At 47.2% G+C, this 16,518-nt stretch overlaps 1 protein-coding gene across 1 annotated transcript in view; it reads left to right on the top strand.

Moving 5' to 3' along the window:
• The window catches only part of LOC111957906 (drebrin-like protein A), a 69,874-nt gene that overhangs the window by 39,789 nt on the left and 13,567 nt on the right, over nt 1–16,518 (top strand). The window contains exons 2-4 of the mRNA XM_023979001.3: nt 5,479–5,534; nt 6,686–6,798; nt 7,618–7,692. Of these exons, the coding sequence (XP_023834769.1) occupies nt 5,479–5,534; nt 6,686–6,798; nt 7,618–7,692 (244 nt within the window). The remainder of the gene's footprint in view (nt 1–5,478; nt 5,535–6,685; nt 6,799–7,617; nt 7,693–16,518) is intronic.

Here is a 16,518-nt window from a genome sequence, read left to right as displayed (position 1 = left end):
CACTGACTTATTCATTTTTCACAATAATTCACTAATTCAGACATGGTTACCCCGTTAGCCTGTCTGCTGAGGTCTTTATAGAGGTGAGGTTTAAGGGTCAATCAATGTCCTCATTGTCTGTGGGCTGCTGTATAGGTCTTTTAGAATGGCCTGCCTCTGGCCAGCACTAGCCACAGTGACCTCTTCATTATAACGTCTTCTATTCTGTCTTTGTAGAGGTCCTACTTGGCTGTACTGTATCTGCCTTTTGTATAGGAGATTCATAGAGCAAAACGTCATTGCCTTTGTCCTTAGCTCATAGACACGAGGCAAATGTGCGATGTAATCTCATTTGTGAATGTGCTGATACTGGTGATATTTTGAAAGGGCTCTTTTTTTTAAAAGTCTATCAAAGTCTCAATGGGACAGGCTTGAACAAATGATGTGATATTCAATGTTACCTGTCCTGTCATGCTCTACACTATACACCCGATGTGACTCCATAAAGTAATCCGAGTCGGAGAGAGATTGGCAGGCACTATCTCAACAGTAACCTGTTTCTGCTCTGTTTCTCATGGGCTTGAAAATGAGGTGAATGGTTTGTGGTGTTTTGCTCATAGAGCATAGAGATCACATATTCTCTCTCATTTATTTACTTATTTATTTATTTATTTATTTATTGATATATATATATATATATATATATATATATACAGTAATCCCTCGTTTATCGCGGGGGTTACGTTCCGAAAATGACCCGCGATAAGTGAAATCCGCGAAATAGAAAACTTTTTTTTTTTTACAATTAGCAACTATTACATGTATACAAATACAGTGACTCACGTGTAGGCCGTTTCGTCGACATTATGGTTTAGGAGATGTTCGAAATTACAAGATAATTTGGCCAACTTAATGTAAATTTGCCAAGCTGTTTTATGTACGTACACATAACTGCACGAGACGACAAAATGATAGCACAATTCGTAGCATGTTTTGATACAAGAAGCGGGAGTGAGTTTTTAGCGAATCAGAATGCAGAGCACAATGCACCAAAAAAAAAAAAAAAATGCATTATGAAAATCCGCGAAATAGCGAATCCGCGATAAGTGAACCGCGAAGTGGCGAGGGATCACTGTATATATATATATATATACACACAGTGGGGAGAACAAGTATTTGATACACTGCCGATTTTGCAGGTTTTCTACTTACAAAGCATGTAGAGGTCTGTAATTTTTATCATAGGTACACTTCAACTGTGAGAGACGGAATCTAAAACAAAAATCCTGAAAATCACATTGTTTGATTTTTAACTAATTAATTTGCATTTTATTGCATGACATAAGTATTTGATCACCTACCACCAGTAAGAATTCCGTCTCTCACAGACCTGTTAGTTTTTCTTTAAGAAGCCCTCCTGTTCTCCACTCATTACCTGTATTAACTGCACCTGTTTGAACTCGTTACCTGTATAAAAGACACCTGTCCACACACTCAATCAAACAGACTCCAACCTCTCCACAATGGCCAAGACCAGAGAGCTGTGTAAGGACATCAGGGATAAAATTGTAGACCTGCACAAGGCTGGATGGGCTACAGGACAATAGGCAAGCAGCTTGGGGAGAAGGCAACACTGTTGGCGCAATTATTAGAAAATGGAAGAAGTTGAAGATGACGGTCAATCACCCTCGGTCTGGGGCTCCATGCAAGATCTCACCTCGTAGGGCATCAATGATCATGAGGAAGGTGAGGGATCAGCCCAGAACTACCCGGCAGGACCTGGTCAATGACCTGAAGAGGAGCTGGGACCACAGTCTCAAAAAAACCATTAGTAACACACTACGCCGTCATGGATTAAAATCCTCAGTGTACACAAGGTCCCCCCTGCTCAAGCCAGCGCATGTCCAGGCCCGTCTGAAGTTTGCCAATGACCATCTGGATGATCCAGAGGAGGAATGGGAGAAGGTCATGTGGTCTGATGAGACAAAAATAGAGCTTTTTGGTCTAAACTCCACTCGCCGTGTTTGGAAGAAGAAGAAGGATGAGTACAACCCAAGAACACCATCCCAACCGTGAAGCATGGAGGTGGAAACATCATTCTTTAGGGATGCTTTTCTGCAAAGGGACAGGACGACTGCACCGTATTGAGGGGAGGATGGATGGGGCCATGTATCGCGAGATCTTGGCCAACAACCTCCTTCCCTCAGTAAGAGCATTGAAGATGGGTCGTAGCTGGGTCTTCCCAGCATGACAACGACCCGAAAACCACAGCCAGGGCAACTAAGGAGTGGCTCCGTAAGAAGCATCTCAAGGTCCTGGAGTGGCCTAGCCAGTCTCCAGATCTGAACCCAATAGAAAATCTTTGGAGGGAGCTGAAAGTCCGTATTGCCCAGCGACAGCCCCGAAACCTGAAGGATCTGGAGAAGGTCTGTATGGAGGAGTGGGCCAAAATCCCTGCTGCAGTGTGTGCAAACCTGGTCAAGAACTACAGGAAACGTTATGACTCTGTAATTGCAAACAAAGGTTTCTGTACCAAATATTAAGTTCTGCTTTTTCTGATGTATCAAATACTTATGTCATGCAATAAAATGCAAATTAATTACTTAAAAATCATACAATGTGATTTTCTGGATTTTTGTTTTAGATTCCGTCTCTCACAGTTGAAGTGTACCTATGATCAAAATTACAGACCTCTACATGCTTTGTAAGTAGGAAAACCTGCAAAATCGGCAGTGTATCAAATACTTGTTCTCCCCACTGTACACACGGCTCACATAGGTAGGCCTCTCAGTTCTGGTCCAGACTAATGAGTAGCTTTGGCCTGGTGCTCTTTCCCCCTGTGCTCCCCCCTGCTGGTCCTGATGTCAGGGACACACCCCCAGCAGGCCTAGGAGCTAAAGCAGGGACAGATGTACACCCTCCTGTCCTGGTTGTAAATCCCCCCCAAACACATATTCACACCCAACATACTATCGCTCTCTGTCTGTCTGTCTGTCTCTCTCTTTGTCTCTCTCTCTCTCTCCCTACCTCTTGTGTCCACTGAATTAGGCCATCTAGGGCCAGTTTCCCAGACCTTGATTAAGCCTAGACTTGGACTACGAAGCATTTTCGATGTAGAATCTCTAGGCTTAGTCTTAGTCTGGGAAACTCGCCCCTAATGTGTAGTGAGTGCTACAGGTGGTGCTGCTGCTCAGTATGTGTATGGATGCTAACATACATGTAGATGACATTGTGGTAGGTAGGGCTGCAGGTAGCCTAGCGGATAGAGCATTGGGTCAGTAACCAAAAAGTTGCTGGCTCGAACACCAGACCTAACTAGGTAAAACATCTGGTTATGTGGCCTTGAGGAAGGCACTTAACCGTAATTTGCTCCAGGTGTGCTGTACTACTATGCTGACCCTGTAAAATAACACATTTCACTGCACCTATCCGGTGCATGGGACAGCAAAACATATTTTATATTATGATGATACTGGTGAAGTGGTCTGATAGGACTTAGTTGTTTGGTTATGCTACCTGCCTCGGTCACGTGAATGAACCTACTGTTATGACTATACAACATCTTCAGCCATCTCTGATTTGTGTGTCTGTGTGTGTTTGTGTGTGTGTGTCTGTAGTGTTGCGTATTTTCAGGGATCTCATTACAGTACGAATGTCATCTTTGAGAGAGTGTGTGACTTGAGCTGAGAGCAGTAGGCCAGGTTTTCTTGAGTGGAACGGAAACCCTGCAGCGCACCGTGCATAGCTTACATGGGTTTCAGGCGAGACTGAGGGAACAATGTCACTGTGTGCTATTGTTCAGATGTTGTGTAATAAGTGCCTCACTGTCTTACGCAGGGCCCCTCGCCAACAAGGTAAAATAAGGGTCAAAAATAAATGAACGGGCATAATGGAGAGGAAGAAAGAGAGAGGGATAGAATGAGAGAAAGCGAGAGAGAGTCATGCTTGAACAGAGCTCATCTGCTGGCACATTTTGGACACGCATCACTCTGGGAATGCTAGTTAGGATTTAGGTAAAAGTATGCGCAACCAATGCCAACAGTGTGTGTGTGTGCGCGGGTGTGTGTGCATGCATGCGTTTGTACGTGCACGCATATGAGAGTGTGTATGAGCGTGTGTGCGTGTACTGTCGACTTAAAAGGATACTTTGGGATTTTGGCAATGAGGCCCTTTCTCTACCTCCCCAGAGTCAGATGAACTTGTGGATACCATTTGTATGTCTCTATGTCCATTATGTTAGGGGTATTTTCATGAGCCAATGCTAACTAGCCAATGCTAACTAGCGTTAGCGCAATGACTGGAAGTTTATGTGTATCTAGCACAATGACTGGAAGTCTATGGGTATCTGGGTGCTAGCAGATACCCATAGACTTCCAGTCATTGCGCTAACACTAGTTAGCAATTGCACTAGGTATATTTAGCAACTTTCTTCAAACTGCTTGTTTTGTTTTTATTTACTTTTATTTAACTAGGCAAGTCGGTTAAGAACAAATTCTTGTTTACAATGACGGCCTACCCCGGCCCAACCCTAACCCGGACGACGATGGGCAAATTGTGTGCCACCCTATGGGACTCCCAATCACGGCCGGTGGTGATACAGCCTGGAATCGAACCAGGGTCTGTAATGACACCTCTAGCACTGAGATGCAGTCAGTGGTGGAAGAAGTACCCAAATGTCATACTTGAGTAAAAGTCAAGATGCCTTAATAGAAAATGACTCAGGTTAAAGTAAAAGTCACCTAGTAAAATTCTACTTGAGTAAAAGTCTAAAGGTATTTGGTTTAAAATATACTTAAGTATCAAAAGTAAAAGTATAAATCATTTCAAATTCCTTATATTAAGCAAACCAGGTGGCACCATTTTCTTGTTTTTATTTAATTTACGGAAAGCCACTCAGACATAATTCCCAAATGAAGCATGTGTGTTTAGTGAGTCTACCAGATCAGAGGCAGTAGGGATGACCAGGGATGTTCGGTTGATAAGTGTGTGAATTGGACTATTTTCCTGTCCTGCTAAGCATTCAAAATGGAACGAGTACTTTGGGTGTCAAGGAAAATGTATGGAGTAAAAAGTACAATATTTTCTTAAGGAATGTAGTGAAGTCGTCAAAAATAGTAGTAGTCAAAAATATAAATAGTAAAGTAAAGTACAGATACCCCCAAAAAACTACTTAAGTAGTACTTTAAAGTATTTTTACTTAAGTACTTTACACCACTGGATGCAGTGCCTTAGAACCCTGCACAACTCGGCAGCTAGGGTCAAGTGCCTTGCTCAAGGGCACATCAACATATTTTTCACGTTGTCGGCTCAGGGATTTAAACCAGCGACCTTTCTGTTACTGGCACAATGCTCTTAACCGCTAGGCTACCTGCCACGCGGTACTAGTGCTAAGCTGTAACAAACCAAATGTTGGCTCACTGAATCGCCGGATCCATGGTTGTGATGATGTAGTGTGTTTGTGCTTCTGTCCCTAAGCTGTCTTTCTCTGTCTCTCCACAGGGCTCTATTTACCTACGATGGGGTCACCAACAACCTCAAACTGGCTGACTCTGGAGGTAAAGGGTAGTTCCACCTGTAGTTAGTAACAGATACGATTAGCATTCCTGAAACATTATTTTGGTGAAATATAATTTGATATCTGAGAAGTTAAGCTAATTGATTGCACCCAAATTGGCTATTTATATTTTTAGGATTCAGATAATAAATATAGTACTCAAAATCCGATTTGGACCAAACTTCTTCCTTACAATGAGTAAGACGAGGAATCCCCCAAAATGTGTCAATAGCCACCCACTGACCCCCCCCCCACAGCCCCATGCCAATCCACCCTAACAAACTGGTTGAGCTTGCAATTGTGAGGATGACCACACCAATTTATTTTCATCGTGAGCCGAATCTATTGGTTTTCTACCCAAAGTTGCAAAGGAAATGTTGTGATCTATTTAATAAACACATGACACCAGCACCATGTTATAACAAGAAGTGGTGGCGGTACAGCAGGAACAGCGGTGTCTAGTTGTCAGAGCGGGTCTTGTTAATTACTTTATGGTAGATCATGGCAAGGGGACGATCATTACTACATTTACCTCTGACAGTGGGGGGGGGGAAATCCAGATTTCACAGGGAATTGATTACATAGTGTATGGAGAAGTCTAAATATCTCCAGGCCAAGCTTCATCACTAATCTTGTCAAAACAATAGATATGCTGATACTGTATGCTGCGTTGTTGGGGTGGTGATGTGGCATGGGGTGTGGGAATCGTGGGTTGCTTAATCATCAACAATTCTGGCCAAATTGGATTGTTGGGTAATGATATTATATTGAATTATTATTTGAATCTATAAAATTAAAATGGCCAATCTTGGGTGCAATCATTACGCTTTAATTTATCTGGAGATAAAATCACATTTCAATAAATGCATGTTTCAGAATGCAATTTACATGCTTTCTCACCACAGAACTCCATTTCAGAAGCAATGATGAGATGGTGGGTTGTCATGGGCTTGCCTGATGACATAGAAATGACTCTTAAAGCTTAACTGGCGAGTTCTAAGCTTTCCACTTTCATTGTTCTTTGTGACTTTCCCGCCTTTAAATGATAAAGACGGAAGTTGGTGTTGTATTAAGCTCTCTCTTCTCCCTCTCTGTCTTTCTCTGAGCTTTTGTAGTCTCTCTCTCTGCTTCTCCATGTTCATGTCCTTACAGCGGGTGGAGTGGTGGAGTTGTCAGGGAAGTTCCACATAGCCAGGCCTTTGTATGGGCTCTGCAGGGCTGGCTCAGCCGAGACAGGAGGCCCTCGGGTCGCCATGATCTGCTGGGTGAGTGTCATCCACTACAGCATGGCCCTCTCATACAGTCGTATGGATATGCCATACAGTATGTTACCCGATGAACTCCAATGACATGATGCTTGAGGTAGAAGTTGCCCATAACCACAGATCTAGGATCAGATTCTCTACCCTCAAACCTAACCTTAACCATTAGGAGGATGGAAAAATATCTGACCCTGTATCAGAGGTTATAGGCAAGCTGTTTCAAGCTGTCGTCTCCCACTGGTTCTAGCTACTGTTGGATGTGTTTTGATTGGCCCGTTGGTTAGGGGTCAATGTGTGTGATGTGTCAGTGAACTTGCGGACTCGGGACGCCAGGCCCTGATACCAAATATTTTGACCGATGAGCACGCACAGACGCACACCCACACACACACACACACACACACACACACACACACACACACACACACACACACACAAGCAGGGGAGCAGATGCTTAGAATGTTCACAATGTGTTTCGCTGGTCCCGTCTCTATGGTGACCTTGTGGAATGTTGTGGTGGGGTCAGGGGTGCATCTGTAACCAGTCAGGCAGCAAAACACACACACACATACAAAACACACGCACACAAATCTGAAAATTGTGAAACGTACTGTACCTCCAAAAAATGTCAGTGTACCTTAATTATCTCGTGTAAGATATGTAACTTGCTAATAACTTTAGGCTTACTCTCTAACATTGTCAAATGGTGTACATGCAGTACCTATATGACAAAAGACTGAAAGTAGACTTTCTGATAGTGAACAGAGGCTTGGCTTAAAAAGAGCTTAACACCCCCTGTGTGTTTCCTGTGTTTGTCTCCAGGTCGGGCCAAACGTGGATGAATACCGCAGGACGGAATGTGCCAGCCATGTGCCCGCTATCAAGGCCTTCTTCAAGGTACGGTACCACACCACTCCTATCCCTGCCATGCCCTGCCCTGCGCCACCAGTTTGTCTGTTGGTCATGCAGCCAGTTTGAGTGGCCTTATTGCATCTGCAGCATTTGATAGCATTCAGGAGAGGCATGCTAAATAGTTCTCTTTTTCACTCACTTTCTCTATCCGTCTCCTACAATCCCGTGTCGGTACCGTTGTGGAATGTTGCTCTCCGTGGGTGGCTGTTTTGTCTCTTCACTCTGTTTCTCTAACGATGAATAATGGATAAACGGGCTCCAGTAGTAACTGTCAAGACAATACAGAGAGTCGGTGATGCTAGTGTGGGAAGGGTGGGACTCGCCTGACCAGGCCCAAGGGAATGAATAGTGATGTTGTCACACACACTTAGAAACACACACACACACACACACGTATCAAACCCACACCAGCACGGGCATTATGTGCACACGCATACATTAGTAAATACGCACCAGCAGGCACACACACAAAACCCTCCCCCACACACACAACTTCTCTGTCTCTCACACATACAAACATAGACACACACACATGCTCTATATTTACACACAGTAGTTTATCTTCCATTGTTGTACGTCTTCCTGTCCTCGGTGCACTTCCTACTGCATAGGTTGGTCTGGTCCAGTTGTGGGCTGGGCCCATACCCAGGTTGGGGTCCACTCTTCCTGACCCTATTGTTCCTGGTGCCACTAAGATGGGGAGATGGGCCACCGACAGGCACAACACAAACAACCACTTACTAAGTGGTGACAGAGCCTCGCAGGAAACAGAGAAAGGAATGGGGGAATATAGGGAGAAGAAGGAGTGTGTGTGTGTGGCTGTGTGGGTGTGTATGTGAGCGCATGTGTATGCGCGCGCGCGCGCGTGTGTGTGTGTGTGTGTGTGGTGTCTGCGTGTGTGCGTGCAAACAGTGTGTGTTAAGTGGCCAGATGCTGGCAGCTCTGTCTGCTGTGTCCCTCCATGTGTGCCCCTAAAACAGTGTTTATTTAACATTTCCATCTAACTGCAGAGAAGTTTATGGGTCGTCCATTCAGCCTATAGTCAGACCCCATTTGAACTAGTTTCCATATTAAGGCATCACCCGGTCAACTCCAGAAGCATCCCTGGAATGTTTGATGTTCGTTTTTTTGTCTTTTTTTTAACACTCAATTAGGTATTTGGCCAGGCACCTCTGTGACCCCCAGTCTCAGATATACAAGTGTGTGTGTGTGTGTGTGTGGTGTGGTGTGTGTGTGTTGGTGGTGTGTGTGTGTGTGTGTGTGTGTGTGTGTTGGTTACGTAATAGGAATGTGTGTGTTTCTATATGTGTTCTTGGCCCTGCGTTGCACTGTGGGTTATTTCTTTGATAAAAGACTGATGGTGAACACACTGTAGTCGACAGTGTCTTGAACCCACATATTTGTGTAGGAAATCCCTCTGAAGTGTGGGAGGAGAAGGATCCTACAACCAAACACACACATACACACATGTATCGCTTCACGCACCCATGCACGCGCACACACACACACACTCACTTCCACGTCAGATACAATATGGCATTTTGGCTGCAACTAATGTCATTATTACCATTTTTTATATACGCCTCTGTGTAGTGCTATTTTACACAGATCTCTGCTGTGAATTAATCTGTGTATTGTATTTTTATAGGTGTTGCATGCTACTTATGTATTGGCTGGTCCTGTCTGGCTGTAGTCATAGAACGTCACGAGGCACCAGGCTTCGTGGCACTCATCATCTCATGGAACTCAAACCAAAATCGTGTGGCACTGTGTACATTAATGGCATATTTTACGGTATTACAGTTATTATTGGTGTCACGCCCTGACCATAAGAGGCTTTGTTTTTCTATGGTTATTGATGGTCAGGGTGACTGGGGGTTTGTTTCATGGGGGGGGGGTGTTTGGGTTAGTGTTGTAACGGGTTTTCTACGTGGGGGTTGGGGGGGTGTGGGGGGTGTGTGGGGGGGGTATTCCCTTTTCCTCTGGGGTTGGTGATTTTGTGTATGTATGTCCCCAGATGTAGAGCAGCTGGTTGTGAGGGGTCCGTGTCGAGTGTTATTGAGTATTATTGGGTAGCGTTGCGAGGCTGCTGGGTGGACTTGGTATGTGATTGCAGGGGTTGTTTGATGTTAAGGTTGGGGTATTTTTATTCGATCGTCGTTGTTGTGGTCTGGTTGTGGTTTACGGTTTGGAGTTGGTTCTGTCTCTGGGTGGTGGCTGGGTGGGTGGTGTGGTTTTTGGCGTTTTTTTGTTGGGGGGGTGGGTGTTGTCTTTGTCCGGCTTGGCCGTTTAGAGACACATTCGGGAGGGGTGTGTAGGATGTCCGGAGGAGGGCGTGGCAGGGCATTGGTCCGCTATGGCGAGTCGAGCGAGAGCTGTGGGACGTATATTGGGCCAAGCTGTAGCTTGTAGGTCTGTTGGAGGTGTATATAAGGGGAGGCGGTGTGTGGTAGACGCGTCGCGTGGTGCGTGGCATTTCCTGTGGGGGCCGGGTCGCTGGGTCGGCCGGTCTGCGGAGTCCGGAGAGTAGTATAGGTGAGGGGGTGCGCAGCGTTGAGGAGTCTTCATTGGATCCAGTGTGGTGAGATATGGTTGGGGGGTGGGTTTTCGAGGTTATTGATTGCTGTTTGAGTGGTGTTGGAGGCCTGTTTTTTGTATTGGATGAGGTAGTTGGGCGTTCGAGTTTGGGTTGATTTGGTTACCGGTCGGTTTGTGGTTATTGAGCTGTGTGGTTGGTGCGTTTGGGCAGCGGTAGAGGGCGGCGGGCTTAGAACACGAGTGCGTTTTTTTCGGGCGGTACATTTTGTTTTGCTGTAGCCAGGTGTCTGTGCTCTGAGAGGCGTGTTTGTAGTTACCAATAGCATTATGAAGTGTGTATGTTGTTTACGAGTACTGGGGTCACGAGCGGGCTTTGCTATGCGGGAACGGAAGTGTTGGTCGGAGATGATGTCGACTTATGTGTGTGTTAGTGTGGAATTTGGGGTGGTGGGCTGTCGAGTCTGGATGGTCGATGCAGGGGCTATGAGGAGTGGTGTGATGTCGAGTTGCGACGGGGTGTGAGTTATATGGTATGAGTTACTTGTGTGTGTTGAGTGGTTGAGCAGTGAGAGAGGAGTAGGTTGGTAACCTTTTTTGAGGGTATTAGTTTTCACCTGTGTGGTGGGGTGTCCAGAGTGGGATGGGTGGCTTTATCGGAGAGGAGGGTGGTTTATGCAGCTGGGCAATGGGTCACAGGTGACGTATGTTTGCCGTAGGCGGGTGGTGCGAAAGTTGTTGGGGTATGGGTAGGTGGTCTATAGTTGTCAGGTGGGGAGGCGAGGGCGCAGGCGGATTGTTGCCAGAGTTTGAGCTTACCGTAGATATTGTGTTATGGGTGTTTTAGAGTATGTAAACAGAGAATTACCTATAAAGTGAGTCTTGTTTTGGGGGTGAGCATTGTGGTTTGGAGAGAGGAGAGGTCATCTCCTAGCGGCGAGAGGTATGCCCAGGGATGTGAACATTTTGTTAGGGTAGGGAGGGTAGGCTCGGAGTACCGGCGTGATCAAATGAGAGTAATGGATCAGGTAATGGGGCCAGGAAAGAAATAACAGGGCAGGGTGACGGGAGGAGTCGCTATGGTGTTATAAATATCTGGTGGTGGTGGGGCAGGTGGGTGTCAGAAGCGTAAATAAGGTCGGTTCGAGGGTTGACCGAGTAGTTGGATTTGTTCTGGCGGGAGACGCACTTATCGGTTCGAGTATTTTTAGATTTATGCATATGCATATGTTTATTTAAAAAAAAACGGAATTTAAATTATGATTGTGCTGTTATTATACAATACTCAATTCACCTATACATCATACAACTGATTTAGATTGTCTTTGGTACTTAATTGGTGTACCTATACTCCAAAATTAACAAATTCGAGTAATCGCCTTTGAGTGTGGACTGTATTATTATGCATACTGGATGGGACTGGTTACCTTATGCTACTGCCCTTCAAAATGTATATCCGTGAGTCCCGGAGAGAACGTATAGCCCTAGGCGATGCTGTTGTTTATTGATTGGTTTAGTAGCCAAAAATGTGTGCATTTGATTTTGAATAGCCTAGCAATAGGTCATGTTTTATATTTTCCTATTTAATTGGGTGACACATGACCTTTAGCTATACCATGCGTTTCCATATCCTCATCTCTACTTTATCCTTTTCTCGTGCGCGCAGACGGCCTGTCACAGTTTCGTGAAATATATATTCGTTGAAAAAAACATGTTACAATCGATGTTCCCGAACAGATTTCACTTAGCTTCCCAGATGAAGTCTGGGTAGCTGCATGAACAAGGTTGGAGAGCCCCTGGCCAACAGTTGTGCGGGATATCACCTGTCGGCAGCGAGAGCATGCTCCTTAAACAGTGGTGTTATGCTGGGGAGTGAATATCGTGTTGTATTTTATGTATTTCTCAGCTCTCATGTTAATAGCACAGCTCGGCGAAGTAGCCTACAAAAGTGGGGGAAAGCACGCCGCCTCCATTCGCTATTGCGTGAGTGCATACAGATGACATGTATTTTTTCCCCTGCCACTGTTGCCTGCCCATTTGATAATGGCCATTCTAAATCGAGACTATTTTGGGATATTAGTAAAGAAAGATTAAATTGAGAATAGTCTGATGGGTGAATATATGATCACTTGATGAGAGACTAACTGTGCAGCAAGAGGCAAGGCCGACTTTCTCAAATCACCATAGCCTGTAGTTTCGCATCCATGTGCAGGGGGGGTATTGAGGGTGGGGTGGGGTGTTTGCTAAGGATTAATGGCTCGTCCTGAGGGGAGGTGTATTGATTCACAGATTGTGAGGTAAGGTTGCGCCCCGAGAGGGAGAGGTTGGAGAGGGAGAGGTCTGGTTGTTTATGTGTGGCCTGGTGGGTGTTGGGGGTATGAGAGTATGGCACGTTTTACGCTCAACGTAGGCCACTTCAGATGCGCACGGAGCTTGGCGGGGGTGGTGTGCTGCTGGTTGTGTTTGTGTTTTTTTTTGGGGGCGTCTATTGAGCTGCGGGTGTGGGTTGGGCCTTAGTCTGGGTGTGGGTGGGATGTGGGAGAGAGGAGGGATGGTAGTGAGAATTTCTAGGCGGTGTGTTGGTGTGTTCGGTGGTGGGTGGATAGGCTTGGGTTGGATGAGGTGTGAAGTTCTTTGGTTGCTTGTGGAGTCTGGGGTGGTAAGAGTGGAGGGGGGGGATAAATTTGAGGGATGAATGCATACGGATTGCGGTGCACTTGGTTTCTGGGGTGGGGTGGTGTTGGTCCGGGTGGTGTGTGGGTGGGGTGGTGTGGGTCGGTGGCGGGGTGGGGTCCACTTTTGTGCGGACCACGTTTAGGCGGAGACAGCCACAACGGCCCAGTTAGAGTTTGTTTCCCGGCAGCTATAAGGCGATTTGTAAGACGTAGGAAAGCTCAGTCACAGCGTCTGGGTTTGCGCTTGGTTGTGTGAGGGAGTGGGCAGATGCTCCACAGGTGAAGAGAGCGGATGTGGAGGTCTGGCTGGCGGTGGTTACGAGCGTGGCTCTGTTTATATTTTGTGAGGGCTGGTTGGACAAACTGGCCCAAATGGCTCTAAAAGGATGTTGGTCGAAAATGACACACATTCAAGTGCTGGGTGGGCACGGGACTGTCTCTGGCTTGCGGATCATTGTGTTCGGTGGGGGCAGTCAGCATGCGGTTTAGTATTGTGTGCGAGCGGCGTCTTTGTCCCGGCTGGTCAAGAGATACTGAGACATACAGTGGGGCGTATATATTCAAGTTTATTTATGGGTGATGTTTATTGCACTTGCATGGATTTGTTGCAGGTTTCCTACTGGAGAGAGAGGCTTGAGTGGGTGTGGTGTTTCCGAGTGTGATGTGTGTTATTTGTGAATGCTGGAGGGTACAACCTGTCTGGCGATGGCGGTGAGAGGCGGGAGTGAGTCTAGAAAACATATAGAATCCAGAAAATCACAATTTGCGTTTGTTGAGTGGAGTTTTATATATGTTATGTGAGAGTTTGATGGGGGTTGGTCTATATCTTGGTGACCGGGGAGGGGTCGTGGGTCCTGGTGGCGGTTGGTGGGGGGTGTTGGTGGGGGGGGTGGGTTGTTTGGTGGGTTTGTGCCGGGTTCTGGCTTTCGGTTGCCGGGTGGCGGGTTGGGGTTTTGGTTGATTTGAGTACTTCAAGAGAGTGTGTGATTTTAAGTTATTGGGTTGTGTAGAGAGTCGAGGGGAGAAACATTGGGTGGTTGGTGGTTTGAGCGGAGGGAAGTGAGGCAGAGGGCGGGGGGGGGAGGGGGCGGCTGTGTGGGTGGTGGCGTGGGAGCGATTGGCTTGGGACCAAGGGGGCGCTTTGGCCTTGGCGCGCGAGCTGGGTTGCGAGGGGAGTGGGGATCGTTTTGGCCCAGACTTTTGTTGGGGTGTGTTCTTGGCGGGGTTGTCTGTGGGTCCTGCCCTAATGTGACAGGGCTCTTCTCGAATCCTTTCATGGTTTTGGTTCTGGCTGGGCCAATACGGATCTTCAGCTCCCTCCAAAGATTGTTCTATGGGTTCAGGGTACTGGGAGACTGGCTAGGCCACTCCCAGGACCGATTCACCTGGTGTCGTGGACAGAGCCAACTTTGCCATTGAGGGGCCCTGGGGGTCGTGTGTTCCGGGTCGTTGTCCATGGGTGGCTGAGGTATGGTATACCAGCGGACGGACCCATGCTCCGGAGGGGCTGCTGTTGTGGACGGGAGAGGTTTGAGGGAGTTAGGGTGTGGCGATGTGGGGGGTGTTTTGGTTGCAATGATCGTGTCTGGCTGTATGGAGTGTTCGGGGGGGGCCCTGGTCGGTGTGTTGATGTCCATGTGGTGGTGGTGTGGTGTGTTTGGCGTGGTTTCCTCTTCGTTTTGAAAGGTTCGGGCTGTGGCGTGCTCGTTTCTGTCCCTTCGGTGGGTTTTCTTGGCGAGAAAAGAGCAGAGGGTGTGGGTGGAGGAGAGTGGGTTGGAGTTTTCCGGTGGGGGGGGCTGTTTGTCCAGTGGGAGGTGGCGTGGGGGGTGTTCTGTCGGGGTATGGTATTATGGGGAGGCGGTCTGTTGGGTGGTTTGGTGGGGCTTTCCGCGCAGAGAGGTGAGGTGGGTTGTGACACGCGATGTAGCGTTGGCTGTTTTAGACCAAAAAGTGCTGTTGGGAGGTGGGGCTTCATCGCTGAGGGAGGGTGGCGCGGAGAGGGGTGTACGGTTGGTGGCGTGTTTTCGGTGCATTCCTCCTTCTTGGACTCATATTTCTTGATGGCTTTGTGGACATTGTGGCTAAACTGTCAGGGGACGGGCGCTCTGGACAGCGCTGTGCTTGGAGCAGGGGGACCTTGCCGTGCGCTGGCAGATTTTAAGTGGGCCGGATTGTATATTCTTGGGGCGGGCGTCGTAGGTGTGTGGTCGGTGAGCGGGGAATGTGGGTGGTGTGGGTGTTTTGGTTCGTTTGCGGTGCGAGGGAGTCTGGGTGGTCGCCAGCGTCGTGCTAGGTGGGGCGCGAGTGGGGGTGTGCGGAAGAGTTGCAGCTGAGCGTCACGGTGGTGGGGTCTGTTTTGGTTTTCTTGGGAGTCAGAGTTCCGGGTGGTGGAGGTCCTCCTATGAGGTCATTGGGGTTGGTTGTTTGCGGGTTGGTGCGTGTGGGGGTGGCGCTGTGTTGGCCGCGCGTGTGAGGGGGTTTCGAGACTTGGCGAGGAGGCCTGGAGATATAAATTTGCACCAACGAGTTGTGCCTGCTCACAAGGGGGGTGGGGGTAGTGTGGTCCGGTATGGCCGTAGGTGTTGTTGCCTGGTAGCGCCTGAGATTAGGCAAGTAATTCCTGGGATTGCCGGAAGTCGTGGGGGGGCGGGGTTCGTGTCGTACTGGGTTCCGTGGCCCCGCCCTTGGTTGCCGGGGTGTTTTGCTTTGCGGAATTGCGTGGCCCGCTGGGGTCCGAGGTGGGGAGGGTGGGTTTGCTGTACGGAGCGAGAGGAACCACAGTTCGAGCGAACCGGTGGGGTGTCGTAGAGTTATGTGGAGCTTTGTGGGAGGGCTGAGAGTATCGATTTTAGATCATTGGAGTGATAACAAAGTATGTATAAATATTTCTTTCATCAACCTTCCTTGTCTGTTTTGGTTGATCACTTGGGCCGTTGCTGTGTTGCTGTCTTTGATTTCGTCCATGTTTAGTTATTGTAGTTATTATTTAACTCTTGTAGGTTTAGACCATGGTAGAGCTAGGTGTGATGAGACAAGTTTCCCTTTTACATGGAGGGTAAGCTGCGAACTGGGCAATTTGATAAAGCAAACAGTGCGACAGGACAACACACAAACAGAGTTTACACTTGATTATAAACCACAAGGGGCCGGGGGTTAAGAAAAAGGTTTTCCATACACAATAGGAAAGAGAAAGAAGGTGGCAGTATACAGTGTTGTGCTAAATGGCATATGGAGGGTACGTGGTATAAGATACGCAAGGCAAAAGCTGGGCTGAATGTGTAAATGCACTATAGAAACGATAGCCACTTTCTGTTGCAGCTTTTGGGAGTGAAAATCTTTTCACGCAGTTGTTTGGGTCACAATAACACAGACAAAGATATGTATCTGTTGAGCTCTACCATTTCAGAGTCAAAGCTTTTGGGGGCTTTTCGTTTGCAAGATTTGAATATATTTCACTACTGGGGCTGTAAAGGTCTCTGTCCTGGTGGAGATCAAATGGCGTAGTAGGATGTCTATCAAGCGTTCCATTGAGGAAGCAAACACCATTTGGCATTTTTTCCACCTGCTGTAACTGATTCTGTTAGCATGGGGTTAATTTGTA

The sequence above is a fragment of the Salvelinus sp. IW2-2015 genome, linkage group LG33, assembly GCF_002910315.2.
Source record: "Salvelinus sp. IW2-2015 linkage group LG33, ASM291031v2, whole genome shotgun sequence".
NCBI lineage: Eukaryota > Metazoa > Chordata > Actinopteri > Salmoniformes > Salmonidae > Salvelinus > Salvelinus sp. IW2-2015.
This window is presented reverse-complemented; position numbering and strand designations above follow the sequence as displayed.